The 17,425-nt window shown below is 35.1% G+C and overlaps 2 protein-coding genes across 2 annotated transcripts in view; both read right to left on the bottom strand.

Moving 5' to 3' along the window:
- Positions 1-880: 880 nt before the first annotated feature.
- Positions 881-3,167, bottom strand: LOC127832358 (uncharacterized). Its single transcript, XM_052357792.1, has 2 exons — positions 2,826-3,167; positions 881-2,499 (listed from the first exon to the last, which is right to left on the bottom strand). The coding sequence occupies exons 1-2, from the start codon at positions 3,040-3,042 to the stop codon at positions 1,265-1,267; spliced, it is 1,452 nt and encodes a 483-aa protein (XP_052213752.1). The 5' UTR covers positions 3,043-3,167; the 3' UTR covers positions 881-1,264.
- Positions 3,168-6,506: 3,339 nt separating this feature from the next.
- LOC127880959 (calcium/calmodulin-dependent protein kinase type 1-like) overlaps positions 6,507-17,425 on the bottom strand; it is an 82,620-nt gene continuing 71,701 nt past the window's right edge. The window contains exon 9 of the mRNA XM_052428477.1: positions 6,507-16,835. Coding sequence (XP_052284437.1) covers positions 16,658-16,835 — 178 coding nt within the window. The 3' untranslated portion in view covers positions 6,507-16,657. The remainder of the gene's footprint in view (positions 16,836-17,425) is intronic.

Genomic DNA, 17,425 nt, shown 5'->3' on the forward strand with positions numbered 1-17,425 from the left:
ATAACATCCAGCCAAAAAGATGATGGTAATGTGGGAGAAAGGTTTTGCTATTGTAGAGGACTTGAGGAGCCACCCATGGTTGGTTGCGATGGAGAAAATTGCAAAATTGTGTGGTTTCATTTTAGCTGTGTAAATATCACCAAGTCGCCTGAGGAAATTGAAACAGTGAAATGGTATTGTCCAGATTGTGCTATGTAAATGATAACTTACTTGAAATGGAAGTGACAACTTGATCGCAACAATTAAATTGAAACAGTGAAATGGTATTGTCCTGATTGTGATATGTAATTGTTAACTTATTTGAAATGAAAGTGACAACTTGATGGCAACAATTTCAGAGAAATGTGTATCTGTTTAATTAATAATTTTTCTCCTGAGAAAATATTGTACCATTTTCATATTGACAGATATTTGTTTTGAATGAGTGATGCATTTTGGCTAATTATGTGACTAATATGGTTAATGGAGTTGTGTTGCTTGATCATTTGAGCCTTGGTTCTTAGAAAACTGGGCTTAATGCATGTGCGTAAAGTGTCATGCCAGATTGGCCTGTGCAGTCCGGACAGGCTAATCAGGGACGACACTTTCCGCCTAAATTGGATTTTTGCTAAGAAGAGACTTCATTTAAACAAATGTCAAAAAAGCGGTGTCGTCCCTGATTAGCCTGTGCAGACTGCCCAGGCTAATCTGGGATGACACTTTATACATATGCATTATGCCCATTTTTCTCAGAACGCGATTTAATTTGGTCATAAAAATGTCTTATTTGTTAAGTCTTCTAAGTAAAAGATTGGTATTTTTGTTTTTATAGGAAATCTTCTTGATTTTGCAAAATTGAGAATTGAATAAAGACGTCATAATGATAATGCAATTCCATGTGTACTGTTTTGCTTAACTTTATTTCTTACATATTGGTCCAAGTCTAGGAGTCGAATGACATAAAGTCCTTTAACAAAGTAATTCAACAGTTTATCACACTTAAGTAAGTATTTAAATGGAAAATCAATTCACAGAATATTTTTTTTAACTATGTGTACTAAATTCATAATACAAGTTGAATTATTTTTTTTAGGACTTTTTGTTCAAATATTAATCCTTTATCAACAGCTCTTTAATCATAGTATTTGAGAAGTAACATCATTTAGAGTTAAATTTAATCAATAAAATATGATTTACAGAGTGAATTATGAAACTATATAATGCTATATACTAATCTATATATACTAAACACAGAGAGCATGGATAAGACAATACAATTGACAGTCTATTTATCAAAGTCGACCACTGATTCACATAAGTTAACCAGCGCACAACACACATGAGCTATTTTGTCAATTGTAGTAAAGCCATCTTCATCTTTGGTAATCACTAGGTCCAATGGTAGTGTCCCATTTAAGAATGTGTACTTTTGGCGCACAAGCCCAATAACTCTCTCAACATGTATCCGTACATTGGCTATTTTTCTTGTTGTTTCTACATCCAATGGAGAGAGTTGGTCTTTACCTTTGGTGAAAGCTGGAATTTTCAATGACCCACAAACAGAACCAACACTATCCGCAATGTCAAATCCTCTATCTGCCAACACTAAATCCCCCGGCAAAATGTAATCTAAAAAATTGCAATGTTCAGTGACATATTTGTCACTTGCACGACCGCCCCAACCTTTGGAAATAAACGACACTACTCCCTGTGGTGTGATTCCAATAAGGAACTTCACAGTGTTGTGATGTTTGTATGACGACCATGTCTCTGCCCTCGCTATAAGATTTGATGGACGCTCTATAAAGATCTCGAAGCAATCAATGATTACTGCACACTTATTACCAAACTGTCTTTGGAACTGTACTGGCATTGTTGCTCTCAATGAGGCTCTGTCAGGCCATCGCACAATTGGTTTTAGTCTTACATACATGATGTCAATGGTATTCACAAAAGTTCGAGAAATGGTTGCACATGAAACATTCAGTTGGTAGGCAAGGTGATTGACAGTCAAATTTAGGCGAAGTCTACTTAAAGTCATCACAAGGCACTCAAACTTTCCAAGTGTTACACTATGTTTGCTTGTTAAATAAGGATATAGATACTTGTACAATGACATCAGTATAGCAAAACAAGAAAGTCCTGTAAAGTACCTCACTCTTTCATCATTGTCTTTAAGAGTCTCCTGAGAAAACATAGACGCATTCCGGATAGATGTTTTTAGATTTTCATTTTCTAGTTTCAAACGTTTATTTTCCTGTTCCAATGACTCTACATCTGAAGTAAGCATATCAGTCTGAACATTCTTTGCACTATCTAAATTTACATCAGGTGGTAACTCTGGAGTGTTGTTGTCTGAAAGATCTTGGACCAATGATCTTGCAGTCTCAGCACGTTTCTTCCGTCTCTCAAAGCGCTCAGCAGCAACTTTAGGGGCAGGCGTACTCGGAGCTTGACATCCCATGTTCACTGATGGCGCCCAATCAGGACTGTCTCGGTCAAAAAGTTCTGCCTTTTGCTCTGAAAATATAAAGTGACATAAAGTATGACTTGTGTGGTATAACAATTTTCTTTCCACTTTCCTGGTTTTAACTATGAGACTCAAACCACCAATTTTTAGTCTGAGCTCCAGCTATGATCTTCTGGTGAATAGACAAAGAATTTCATAATTTGATTCTTTTCAATATCAAAGTGTATTCTTTATGTGGATGTAGACTTGATCAATGATCAATGCTTAAAATTGTGTACCAGTACAGTAGACTGTTCAACTTGTACATGTACATGGTATAAAATTATGATCACTACATTCAAGTTATGTATTCATAAATATTTGCACATTAACTTACTAGATACAAAATGGTCAGAACACACTCGAATATTCTTCAAATTCTTTCCACTGAAGTCTTGTTGTAGCCTTGCTAACCATAATCGCCGCCTCTCTGTTGACAACTCACTGGTTTTCTTGCACTGATTAGTAATTATCTCAGGTAATCTATAAAAATGTCTGTCCTTCTCCCTTGTAGAATTGTTATGACAGCCGATGACTCGGCAATAATTGACCATTTTGACATGTAAAGAGAAATTAAGCGGCGAATTGTAAATAGCTGTCAATGATGCGTAATGGTTAATCGAGCGTGTCCCTCCAATATGGCCGCCGGATATTCGGACAGACACCTGCAAACGGTCTATTGTTCCGCGAGTTTGTATCACTCTCGTGGCTTGTGCTATTTCGCATCACACTCGAGGCTCCGCCTCTCGTGTGATACGTCATCACACAAGCCACTCGAGTGATACAAACTCTTGGAACAATTGACTAGCGTAATATTCCGTATATATTAATACACTGGTGACCAGGCATTGCAGTCATGTAATTACTATTATTTTAATTAGTCATGTGAACCCTTCCCTACTGTAAACTATACAATTTTCATATTTTTTCCTAAAAGAGTCAACATTTTCTTGTTTTGGGGAATGCAAAACACACTAAATGAATTAAACCAGCAATACAACCCCTTCTGGCGAGGCATTTCTTTCATGTAATTTTCAAAGGGTCAGATTTTATTTTTAGCCCCAGGTTCATTATAAGTACAGTGATCAGGTTAAATACAGCAATTCCCTAAGTTCAAAAGCAACAGCAAGTTTTTGTTAAAAAAAATAATTCAATCAGTGTGTTTGAATTGAGACTTAGAGAAAGAAAACAAAATTATACAAGCAAATCATTGAATTGATATAGCCCGCTAAATACATTTTGTTTATGGATGGGTGCTAATCCATTGATATACGGTATAATCATAAAAAATAATTAAGTGTAGGGCAATTGATTTTATGCATTGCAATTCTCATCATTGATATATATACACCCATGAAGTTAAATGTTGAAATCTTGTGGTGTATCTGAGCCTTGAAGTTACACTAAACAAAAACAATCAAGGGCAACAAGCAAATTCATTGAATTGATATCCTCTGCCAAATAAACTTAATTTATGGATCAGTGCATATCCTTTGATATAGAGTATAATCATTAAGTGTAGGGTAATAATTAATAGGTAATAATTACGTGTTGGATAATTGTTTTATTGATTTGCAATGCTCCTCATTGATACCTACACAACCATAAAGTTTCAAGTTGAAATCTTGAAACCTATTTGAGATATAGTCTTGAAAAGTTACATTATACATAAACAACAATTGGCAATATCTCTTAGTTAAGAAAGTGCAGGTTATTGTTCTTGTGTATGACACTTCTTCCCATTGAGTTCTACACACCAATGAAGTTTCATGTTGAAATGTTGTATACTATCTTAGATATAGCCTTGAAAAGTTTCATCATACAAAAAATAACAAAGGGAAATAATTCTTATTGAAGAAAGTGAAGGGTTATGGTTCTTAATCATGGCACTTCTCCTCATTAATATCAATACACCTATAAAGTTTCATCTAAAAAACTTGCATGGTATCTGAGATATAGCCCTGAAAAGTTTCAGCATACAAAAAAGGGGCAATAACTCATTAAAGAAAGTGAAGGGTCGAGGTTCTTAAGCATGGAAATTCACAGTAATATCAATACATCCATGCAGTTTCTGTTTAAGTCTTGCATGGTATCTGAGATATTGTCCTGAAAAGTTTCAGCATACAAAAAAGGGGCAATAACTCATTAAAGAAAGTGAAGGGTCAAGGTTCTTAAGCATGGAAATTCACATTAATATCAATACATCCATGCAGTTTCTGTTTAAGTCTTGCATGGTATCTGAGATATTGTCCTGAAAAGTTACATCAAATAACAAGAGCCGTCTCCATAGGATGACATATGCCCCCGAAAAACGCTTCAATAGAAACCTTAACGCAGATTTCGAAATCTAAACGCAGACCCCAAGTTCAAGGTCAAAGGTGTCAAAATTTGTACACTCACGGAAAGGCCTTGTCCATATACACATCTATACCAAATATGAAGGTTACATCTAAAGCGACATAGAAATAATGAACATTTATTGAAACCTAAACGCAGATTTCGAAACCTAAACGCGGACCCTAAGTTCATGGTCGAGGTCAAAGGGGTCAAAATTTGCGCGAGTTTGGAAAGGTCTTGTCCATATACACATGCATACCAATTATGAAGGTTACATTTGAAGCGACATATAAGTTATAAGCATTTTTCAAAAAAGTGTGACAGACGGACAGTGTGATCGCTATATGCCCACCTTCGGGGGCATAAAAAAACTAAAAACAAAGCTTCTTATTAAAGAAAGTGTAGGGGTATGGTTCTTGTGCATGGCACTTCCTATTGATATCTATATACCTATGATGTTTTATGGTGATATCTTGTATAGTTATTGAGATATAGCCCTAAAGTTTTGTGATAGACGGACATACGGATGGACAACACCAACTCGTGTACCTCCGCCTTTGGTGGGATAATAAAGTATTATGTAGCTCTACATGTATATCAATAAATGTATATAATGCATTTAAAAACCACAATTCATTTTAATAAACATTAAACAAGAAAAGGGACAAAAGCCCTAAGTTGCTGTGGGTCTTGTGGTTTCAGAAATGTTCACTAAATACATGTAAGGAGAGAGTCAACCCTAGTAAGGGGTCAATGTTTGACCCCAGTGTAATAGTCAACCCTAGGAAGGGGTCAATGTTTGACCCAGTGTAATAAAGTCAACCCTAGGAAGGGGTCAATGTTTGACCCCAGTGTAATAGAGTCAACCCTAGGAAGGGGTCAATGTTTGACCCCTGTGTAATAGAGTCCATTATTAACAAGGCAAATATTTGACAACGAAAAACGGATAAAAGGGAATCACTACAGCAGACTACAGCTCACCAAGAGCACATTGTGCTCAAGTGAGCTAAAAGCCATCAATATGGTAAAGTATATTGCTTTTACACTTTATCATCAATAAATTTGACCTTTGATCTTGTGTGACCTTGTCCTTTTAACCCATTTTTGCCTAGCGTCTAGAAAAAAGGCCTTGGCAAACAGCGTAGACCTAGATGAGACGCCACATGATGCAGCATCTCATCAGGGTCAGCGCTGTTTGCTTAAAGGAATTTCTCTGCACTACAGTGTGACTGCTTTACGCCGCCTTAATCAAAGAAGGGCATAACAAGAGATGTGTTTGTCAGAAACACAATGCCCCCCTTCTGCGCTCCTTTGAAGCCATATCTTTGACCTTGACCTTTTATCACTCAAAATCTGCAGCTCTATGAGACACACAAACATCAAGTTGCTATCTGAAGCGACATAGAAGTTATGAGCATTTTTCGAAACCTAAATGCAAAGTGTGACGGAAAGAAAGACAGACGATGGTCCGATCACTATATGCCCACCTTCGGAGGCATAAAAACACTGTGAATAAAACCATAACCAGTAATTAAGTATTAGACCTCATTAGAAGTTCAAATGTGCCCAAGGTACAAGTGACTTTCTGGTCTGCATGTGTCACATCATTACACTCATATTTGCAAAATGACAAAGGATTATAGGTCACTTGAGTTTGAATGATAATACACAACCCAGTCCATAAAGGTCATATTTATTTGTACCACATCTAAATAAGCAAAAAAACCAGTTTCAAATGAGGCCACAATAAAAGATCAGTTGTTCAAAAGAATTTGGCCCCAAAAGATTGGAGCGGGTTAGGGTTAGGGCAAGTTTAATCATACAATGCTGCCCTTTTGCACCATTAAATATTTAATGAGAAATAAACTGCCTCTTTATTCAGATTTGACCAAAGTAAAAAGAAAACAACAACTCTGCTTTAAAAATAAGCAGTAAAAAATAAAGAAGGCCAAACGCCGTATGTTGCTCACCATTGAACGTAATGACCTTATTGTTTCCTTGAGCTAATTGCAATGTTTCAAGAACTATTTTAGACCTCATCCAAGATATAAGAACGAGAGCAATGGGCCCTAAGCCGCTCACCTAGATGCAGTTCAGAAGAATAAAATTCCTTCATGAAACATTAATATAATTTCTCGGCACATTATTATGACAACCTTTTGATAATTGAAAATATTTCCAACACTGATTGAACATCAACATAGGCTAAATTTATACGAATAATTTATGGGGGACAACCCTACTAGAACAACCCAGTCAGTCAGTATCTGGTTGTTTCTCCTGCAAGAGACTGTTTAGTTCAATAGTTCACATGTTAATTATGTATAAATCAAATTGAGAGACTATCATTAGACAGTAAATATTGCCTCTAGCAAGTTCATAAGCCTTTTCTTTAACTAGACTTGGTGGCGTAGTTTTTGATCGCTCATGATCCATTTTCAAACTTGCCATAACGATTGGACAATTAATGTATCCTTTAGAGTATTTACAAACTTTTTCTTAAATTTGACCAAGTGACCAAGATTTTGACTGTGTGTGACAAGTTTTCATGAAGATAGGGGGCACAATGTTTTAGAACAGCCATATCAGGAAAAGTGCCCTGAGACAATATAGGGGGCACAATGTTTGAGTACAGCCATATCAGGAAAAGTGCCCTGAGACAAGATAGGGGGCACAATGTTTGAGTACAGCCATATCAGGAAAAGTGCCCTGAGACAAGATAGGGGGCACAATGTTTGAGTACAGCCATATCAGGAAAAGTGCCCTGAGACAAGATAGGGGGCACAATGTTTGAGTACAGCCATATCAGGAAAAGTGCCCTGAGACAAGATAGGGGGCACAATGTTTGAGTACAGCCATATCAGGAAAAGTGCCCTGAGACAAGATAGGGGGCACAATGTTTGAGTACAGCCATATCAGGAAAAGTGCCCTGAGACAAGATAGGGGGCACAATGTTTGAGTACAGCCATATCAGGAAAAGTGCCCTGAGACAAGATAGGGGGCACAATGTTTGAGTACAGCCATATCAGGAAAAGTGCCCTGAGACAAGATAGGGGGCACAATGTTTGAGTACAGCCATATCAGGAAAAGTGCACAGCCGTATCAGGAAAAGTGCCCTGAGATATCAATGGGACCATCATTCTGAGAAAGTTTCATACAAATTGGACTTTAAATGTGATTTCTAATTTTGACAAGCTTTTTCATCAATTTGAGCTTGTGACCTATTTTTTTTTTAACCATGTGATGACCCATTTTTTAACTCGTCCAACATATAATAATCCAGCAAATGTTCTGTCCATGTTTCATGAAATTTGGGCAATACATGCCACCTCTAGAGTGTTGAGAAGGTAACTAATGTCGCTATATGATCGAGGAACAAAAGGTGATCACAAAAGCTCATTATGAGCAGGTTATGCTCTGGTGAGCTAAAAACAACAACATAAAAGTGAAATTGAGTTGTCAAATACTATATATAAGACACAAGCACACATACATTGCACCATTGAAAATAACAGTCACTTCTTAAATGCATTTAAAATAATGCCTTAAAATTCAGCCAAAACCTTAAAAGCTCATAAACACTCAAAATCAACGAATATTTAGTATAATTTTTCGAAAAATAAAGTCAACAAATGAAAAATCAATGTTCCTTTTAAAATTTCAACGCTAGATGTGGTCTTGTAACATCGCTTGAACGCTAAACACAATGCTAGTTGTTTTTTTTTTGTGTCACAATATATTCCATGTGAATTTCTGGTTTCGCTATCCGAACATTTACGCCAAGCGCGACATTGGCTTCGGACTGCTTTGGAAGCACAATAACCCTCTCATGAACACATCGTCCTTCCGAAGCTGCCCAAAGCCAGTCTCACTTTGGCTCGTAAATGTTCGGATATCGGGAAATTAACATTGAGTATATCATTAAGAATTAATATAATCCAAATATATATTCTAAATAAAATCTTTGAAACACCAAAAATGTGCAAAATAACTTACAACAATATAATAAACATATCATGTACCATACAAAAGACCAAATACTAGTCATTAAATGCAAATTGAAATAGACAAAAATTAATAAATACAATTTTAAAGTCAACAACATCACAAATTATAAACAAATTTGTTTGACCTTTATTACGCTGAATATTTTCAGATCATATACTATTTCTACAAACTATACAACATAATCTGTTATATTAAGTGTTCTGAGTATAAAACAAGTATTGTTGTTTAAATTTTGTTTTTAAATAAAAGTTTGAATTGAAATATCACTACAAAATCAATGTTTCCAACAACTGCCAATTAAGACTTCAAAGTTCTTGCAAATAGATTATTTGGCCGTGTGCTTTTCTTTTCAACTACCGGGTAAGTACAAATAGAAACCCATGACAGGTCAACTCAATAATTGATAGACAATGGTCACTGGTAAACTACAGTTGCGGATACGACAGCCACATACTAGTACTGTTAAGTTTTGGCAAAAGGACTTTTGGGGGGGGTGTCAAATTGTAAGTTGGCTTGATGTTGGGCATGCTAAAACAGTGTGCAGGCTTTTTTTCAGACTTAAGTTGTTGTTTTTAATCCAAACTGTTGGTTTTATTTATTTGAGGCTTACTTTCGATCTAGAAATAACATTGCTGAACATGTTTAAGTAATATTTCTTTTATTTGTAACAAATTATAAAACTGCATCTATGGTACATACAAAAATCAAATATTTTCAAAATGCTTAATTTTTGAAAATCAATTTCACCCCAAAATAGCATTTTTAAATACACAGGCTTTCCAGCAGCACCTTTGAAAATACTAGGAGAAAACTAGGAAAATTATTTACAAACAAGCAAATTCGTAGAATTGATATCCCCGGCAACATATGCTTTGTTTGAGGATGGGTGCATATCGAACGGATGAACATACTGACAGGCTCCGGACACAAAAGTGCCTTTAGTAGAAAGCATTTTTTCAAGATACAAAGGGCCATAACTCTGGTTTTAACAGATAGTGTACAATGCCATTTGGCCTGAATCATCCTCTTATGCATATATATATATATACTCATGTGAAGTTTCAATGAAATACGCCAAAGCACTTGCAAGATATGGATCCGGACACAAAAGTGACGGACGGATGGACAGCCGGACAACGCCAAAACAATATCCCTCCGCCTCTGGCGGGGGATATATACTCATACCAAGTTTCAATGAAATCCGCCAAAGCACTTCCAAGATATGGCTCCAGACACAAAAGTGCCTATAGTCAAAAGCATTTTTTCAAGATACAAAGGGCCATAACTCTGTTATTAACAGATAGTATACAATGCCATTTGGCGTGCATCATCCTCTTATGCATATATATACTCATACGGACGGACGGACGCCAAAACAATATCCCTCCGCCTCTGGCGGGGGATAAAAACTAGGAAAATGTAGGAAGGTGGAAACAAAAACTAGGAGTAACGACTAAGAAGTTTATTACCTTTTCGACTTTTCCATACCTGATTACCACAGTAACCGAACACATTTCATACAACAGGACTGTTAAGCTGAATAGTGGCTATATTCTAGAACGTCACTCAACCTCGACTAAGGAAGGCTCGAGGGCGCCTTTGGTTAGTTTGAGTCAAGGAAGAGATTGGTATTCACAGTGTTTACTTAGTCGAGGAGAGCTGGAGGAGTCGACAAATTGTGAATGTGTGTGAATGTGTATTGTTGGGCACCTATTGTATACAATCCGTTCAATAGCAAAATGTCAAAATAATCGGTTTATCAAAATAATATTTATACACGTGTAATTTACATATTCATATGTGTGAAAAATGTTTGTTTTGAATAACCCGTGCGACCCTATTTTTTTGTTGCGACCCTAAAATTTGTTTTGTTATTTCGAATCGACTTTGTAGCAGAAAATTGTTTTGTCCAACTTTACATAGTTATAAACTAAAAGGATGTTGCATAGACATTATGAAGATTTCTGTCTATGGATATTGTTGGTGCATTATGAAGTGGCTTGTTTGTAAGTAAAAAGGTTCAATGAAAAACAAACGCTAACCTACCTACCTATCCATGAACACAAGATTTTGTGGTTCCATTAACCCGCCATACAGTGTATTTTTCAGGTTACCCACACTTTGAAATAACTAAAAATAAAAAAATAAACATATAGTTGTACGAGCTTCTGTTTTGGTATTCATAAAAAAAATACTTTGAGTGAGACTCGAGGAACAACTTCACTACCTCACCGTATCCTCCCTCAGTCAAGGAACCTCGAGCTGTCCTTTTGTTTGTGAATACCAATGTGAGTGAAAGAGAGGAACGTTAGATAAAATCACGTGCGTAGTTATACTGATTGGATTTAACTGAGGTTGGGTTGAGAGGAGGAACGTTTCAGAATATAGGCATAAGTTTTCATTTGTAGTCATCACAGAGCTCAGTCCAACTTTCAGGTATCACGGGTAGACTATGTGACCAGTGACACCAGACTCCACAAAGACTACCAAATATTGTCAGCTCAACAACCTGAAGGTCCTATTTCGAAACAAAATATCTAAATACATTAAAAGACAGTTTTACCTTATCCAAAAAAGTGCCAAATGACCCGGTAATGAAAAACTAGGAATACTAGGAGGTTTTAGACAAAACTAGGAAAAACTAGGAGCACATTTAAAAAACTAGGAAATACTAGGAACGCTGGAAAGCCTGAATACACCATGATTTTATAATGACAACAATGAATGGAATTTTTAAAGTGGAATGTAAAAAAACAAATACCCCTTTGAAGAAAAACAAGAGTCGCATGATCACAGGGCAATAGCCCACATTACATGTTTTTGGTCAAATCTCTGCTTATGTCAAACAAAAGCTATTTATGGCAAAATTTGACTTTTAATCATCTATGTGATCTTGATCTTTTATGTAATGAGAGAGGTAATACATTTGACACTCAAAATCCTCAGTCAGTCATTTGTGGCATGTTATCTTTCAATTCAATTATGAATGACAAAATTACAGCCCAGAAAAGCTGTTTCTGAGCCGACTTTGACCTTTGACCTCTATATGTGAACTTGACCTCCCAGGTAAGGAGACGTGTTTTACACAGGAAACGCCTCTTCATGGTAGTTTTTAGTTGTAAGTTATCTTAAAGAAGTATGATGAATGACAATGTGTGACCTTGACCGTTGAGGTAGGGAGACAAGTGTTGCACTCAACATATGGCCTTATAATGGAATGCATTCTGCCAAGTTTTTTTAATGCACAAGTATATAGCTAGCAAAGATATGGCTGAAGCAGGAATTTTCAAGCTTTTTTATGCCCAAACTTGAACTTTAGCTTCTATGAGTGACCTTGAACTTTATGGTAGGGACATTATCCTATGATGGTTGAATCCATCACAATGTGAGGGCTGAGAGGGAAATTTCACACATACAGACATACCAACACACAATGTGACTGCTCTATGCTGCCTTATTCAAAGGGGGGAGGCATAAAACCATCCCCCCAAAACATACACACATGTATAACATATTTTGGACTACTTTTAAATATAGGTTGAATTTATGTTAGTAGATTTTACCAGATGTATAGCTTAGTGAAAAATGAGAACAAAATATTAACCAGTTGTAAGGATGTGTTAAAAATGAGTGCAAAATAAATAAATAACTATTGAAAATATTATCAAGAAATCTTCTTGAAAATATTCTTGTAAACTAATTTAGTTTTTCATGTATACAATAAAGTATGATCAACATTAATAACAAATCATATTAAAGGTATGCTGATCAAATGTTGATTACAATTTCACTAACAAAGATCTTAAACTTATATCTCAGAAAATGACACTTGAAGGTAACTTCTCGAATAGTATAAACACTACAAGAGGGCCACAAAAGCCCTATCAATATGAAAAGGTGTGGTATACAAGTTTGTTAAATATATAGTTTCATGTATAGCAACTTCACTAAGCGATTGTAAACACATATCATTAAACAAATTATGATTAAAAAACAATACAATATATAAATATAGGCCAAGTTGACAATAACAGTAAAATTTCAATAAACAGCAAAGAAAATCTACGCACCTCATATCCAGATGCATATATACATAAACCTAGGACAATCTTGTGCATCAAAATTATCCTCTATAATTAGGCTGAAAACACACCATGACATAATAATAAAACATGAACAATAAATTAAATTGTGTAATTACAACATGCTTTATTCTTTATTTATTTATTCTCAAACCTTCCCACAGCACTACCAACTGAGTGTTGAGGATTCCGATGGTTACAGGCTGGAAGATTTATTTATCCTTTACATTGAATAAATTTATGTTTTATAACAAGAGCACCGCATAACGGGTGCCACGCTCGGCTACGGGTGCAGTTTTGAATAAATGAAAGCTTGTCAGATTATTTATTTTTTTAGAGGTCACAGTGACCTTGACCTTTGACCTAGTGACCCCAAAATGGGTGTGGCGTGTAGAACTCATCAAGGTGCATCTACATATAAAGTTTCAAAGTTGTAGGTGGAAGCACTTTGATTTTAGAGCCAATGTTAAGGTTTTAGCACGACGCGGACGTCAGATGGCGGACGACACAACGAGCTGGCTATGACAATACCTCAGGTTTTCTCCAAAAACGTCGAGCTAAAAATCACATGACTATAGTAATGTGAACTCTTCCGCATCAAGTGATTGCTATTTAAGCTATATTTAGCATTTCTTCAATCAAAATATTCCAATGTCAACACCAATAAAACCACAGGCCAGCATACTGTAGTACATGGAGTAGTGGACAACAACATTGGAGGACAATCACAAGTCAGTTCAGTTGACATTTGTTTAAGTTGATTAACTGAGCTTGTTGTATATAACATGCATATCATTATATCAATATCAAATCAATTTATACCACAACAAAAAGAACTGAACACCACTCAGAAAACAAATAAAATGCAGAACAATAAAGATTGTGTATTAAATAATTTCAAAGATTATAAACTTACTGTTTTGGTAGTTTTTGATTGTAAAAGATTGTTTAAATTAATATAATAAATACGATATTTTAAAGAAAAGGCAAGAAGACGGTCAATATATTTCTCACAAATAAATCTGTAAAACAGCCCTTGCAAAAATTTGCACATTTGCTCCATGGCAAAAGTGAGATACATTTGTGTATTATTTAAAATTGCATCTATTGAAGATAATACAATGACCCTGGTTGATTTTGTTCATTATTTTAAAAGATGAAAAATGAATTTATAACATTTGTTCTTCCCCAAACATAACAAAACCATTCAATGGTAACAAAGACACATATTAATGCATTTCACAAGATGAAAATGATTTATTAATTCTCTGATATCTTAACATGTCTCACAATTCTTTTACACTACTAGCATAAAGTTCAGAGTTTAGGAAAACATTCAAAGACAATAGTGAAACAGAACTTCCATGAAAACATTATTTGTTAATACTGATATAATACATTAACAAAAAAGTCCAGTGTCCATATGAGGAATCTTACATAATGTATCTAAATCCTTGCAAATGCCTTCAATCACACATTTGGGATTTACTTTTATTAGTGTTGAAGCATAGCAATTATTAGCCCTTTGCATGCTGGGAAATTTGTCGTCTGCTAAAATGTCGTCTGCAGAATTTCTAAAATTAGCATTTTCTTCGATTTTTTTTCAAAGAATACTATCAGAATAGCAAACAGTTTGGATCCTGATGAGACGCCACGTTTTGTGGCGTCTCATCTGGATCCAAACTGTTTGCAAAGGCCTTTAAAATTCGGTTCCCGCACTGTAAGGGTTAGAGTACTTATTAGTGGCAATATGATTATTATGCGACATTTTCTTCAGGTACAAACATGTCATCAATTCCAGTACATATCACATGTATCTATGCTCATGAAATAATGAATCTCATTTTGGGACATAATGTGATCATTTCAAAAAGCTCCAACAATGTAATAATAAAAACAAGCAAAAAGCAATAAGTACAAAAGCAGCTAATATCTTGTAAATATTAAAGCAATGAGTGAATAGATGAAGACCATAATCAAGCGATGGAAAAGAACAAATCTTTGGCATAATTTAAGAACTACCGGTACATGTACCGGGTATATTGCATTCAATTAAATAATATTTTTTCGACAAAAGAAACAACAATGAACAGCAAAAGTATTTCATTAATAACAATAAATGGTTTGGAAAATAAGGTCAGGAAAAAGTATAAATGTAAAAAATGAGATCTTTAATTCTTTAAACTGATAATTTTTCATTTGTTAAAAAAAAAAAAATTCTCTAAATAACCCTGCATTGTTTTTTTCATGACCATTAAGTCCAGAGCTCCAGATAAGATGGATATCTGTGTACTTACGGCTTGAAAAATATATATATATAAAGGCCCAGTATGTAACATCATGCAATAAAATGTTGTTATGTTTTTTTCATTGATTAAAGTGCGCAAACGGTTTAACTAATAATCCAGTTGAGTTTTTAGTGTAAGTTATCCTTACCTCATGGTGTTTGTGGATCAAAAAAGGGATGTTATTAAAGGACATTTTTATAGCAGCAGCGCCTGTGGGAGGTATATTTAAATATGTCAAAAGAGATGATCTTATGATGCTTCTAGAATTGTAAAAACTATTTTTTAGAGTAGAAGTTAATAGTTAACTTTCATAGACCACAGGCAGTGTTACTTTATTTTCAATTACACATGCCATGCCATAACTTATTTTAATTGTGAAATGACATTAATGTACTACATAAATACTATATGCAAGAAAGACCCAATCAAGACAGAGATACAACACAAGTTATATGCAAGAAAGACCCAATCAAGACAGAAATACAACAAAAGTAAGTTTAATATTGTAAAGAAAGTCTGTTCATTTTATCATTTAAAATTTATTCTGTTTGCATTTAGTAATAACAAGTTATAATATTTCTAGATTAAACATGACATGACGTACTATGTCAGCTTTTATGAAAATGTAAAATCCCCTCAATATTCCTCAATACCCTTTATGGCTGAAACAAAAAAGTAAAATACCCTTTAACAATAATATAAAACCATTTAGATATAATCTTTATATGGAGCTCTGTAATAAGTTAAGGGACTATTTATATGACCTGGCAAAATTTAAATGCAATAATAATATCTAAATCACACAATCAGATTGGCAAAGGGATGTTAAAAAAACTGTACAAAATATTGTTGAAAACACAAAAGCAAAAAACTATACTGATAAAAGAAATGTCATGGCATGCTTCATAACTATACAACATCAATAATCTTCCATGTGCAATACCCAGTGCTACATAGTAGTGCTATGTATCTGTTCATATATATATGTTTCCATATTTTTATAATTTCATACTTTAGCATAACAAAAAGTATTTTCAACACATTAAAATCTCAATCCCCATCAACACACACTTCACCAATATGTTAATAAGTCATTAAACTTGCGCAAATGATACAATAGTAATATAACATGGTCACTCAAGTAAACTATTAACTAAATGCATAATAGAGAATGCCACGTTTTTACTCTGAGATTAAATTGTTCTTTTTCCAAAATATGTATCTTGCAGCAATCCAAAGAATCCATTAAAAATAACGTACTTAATACAGACTGTGTCAAGATTTGACACCAGAGACAAAAAATATATCCCGCCAAAACACAAAAATCTTTTCAACCAGTCCTCATTGCGACCAGACCGTGGTAATTCTGCATGTCAATTTTGATGTGAACATCTCGGACACCTGGTACACGACTTCACCTCACAACTCAGCGACCATTCAGGCACCGGTGGCCACTATTTTGGTACATGTGCGTTGTTTTGATCATCCTTGTGCATTGCGAGCTTGCGCATCTGTCGTATGACTGCTGTTGCGTTGTAGGCACGCTTCCACTTGCTCTTGATAAAGTTCTTCTGCATCTGTGCACTGACTGAGGCATGAATGTCCTTGTCAAGAGCTGTGTTGCCAGATATCCTGAAATAGAACCAGAAATCTAATGAGCCACGGCTTAATAAGGTCCGTCCCAGTGCAGGACACACACGCTATTCAGGGAAAACAGAGCTTAATAAGGTCCGTCCCAGTGCCGGACACACGCTATTCAGGGAAAACACTGTCTGATAAAACTGGATTTTCGCTAAGAAGGGACTATCTTTTTAAAATTACATTAAAATTTTGATTTTTTTGTTGCCAGGAGGTCTCTTTAAAACCAAAATCCATTGTAGGCCCAAAGTGTCATCCCTGATGGGCCTTTTTTCAGTTTTTGATCGGTTTTAAACATGGCCAAGACATCATTGAGACAAATGTTCTGACAAAATTTTACAAACGTTGAGAATAAAAGTGGTCTCTAGAGTGTTGACATGCCTTTTATTTAATTAGACCTAGTGACCTACATTTTAAACCCATGTGACCCAGTTCATAACTCAACCTAGATATAATTTGGACAAATGTTAATAGCAAGCTTGATAAAGATCTGGAAAAAAATTAGGCCTCCAGTGTTCAGAATCTTTTTCATCAATTTGACCTAGCAACCTAGTTTTTGATCTAACATGAGCCTGTTTCAAACT

The sequence above is a fragment of the Dreissena polymorpha genome, chromosome 5 (assembly GCF_020536995.1).
Source record: "Dreissena polymorpha isolate Duluth1 chromosome 5, UMN_Dpol_1.0, whole genome shotgun sequence".
Classification (NCBI taxonomy): domain Eukaryota; kingdom Metazoa; phylum Mollusca; class Bivalvia; order Myida; family Dreissenidae; genus Dreissena; species Dreissena polymorpha.

Bases quoted from the DNA above. Each gene is read 5' to 3' on its own strand.
- LOC127832358 (XM_052357792.1), bottom strand. From the start codon at position 3,042: ATGGTCAATTATTGCCGAGTCATCGGCTGTCATAACAATTCTACAAGG. The intron at 2,500-2,825 runs GTAAGTTAATGT...TTATATTTTCAG, and splicing joins TTCTGACCATTTTGTATCTA to AGCAAAAGGCAGAACTTTTT.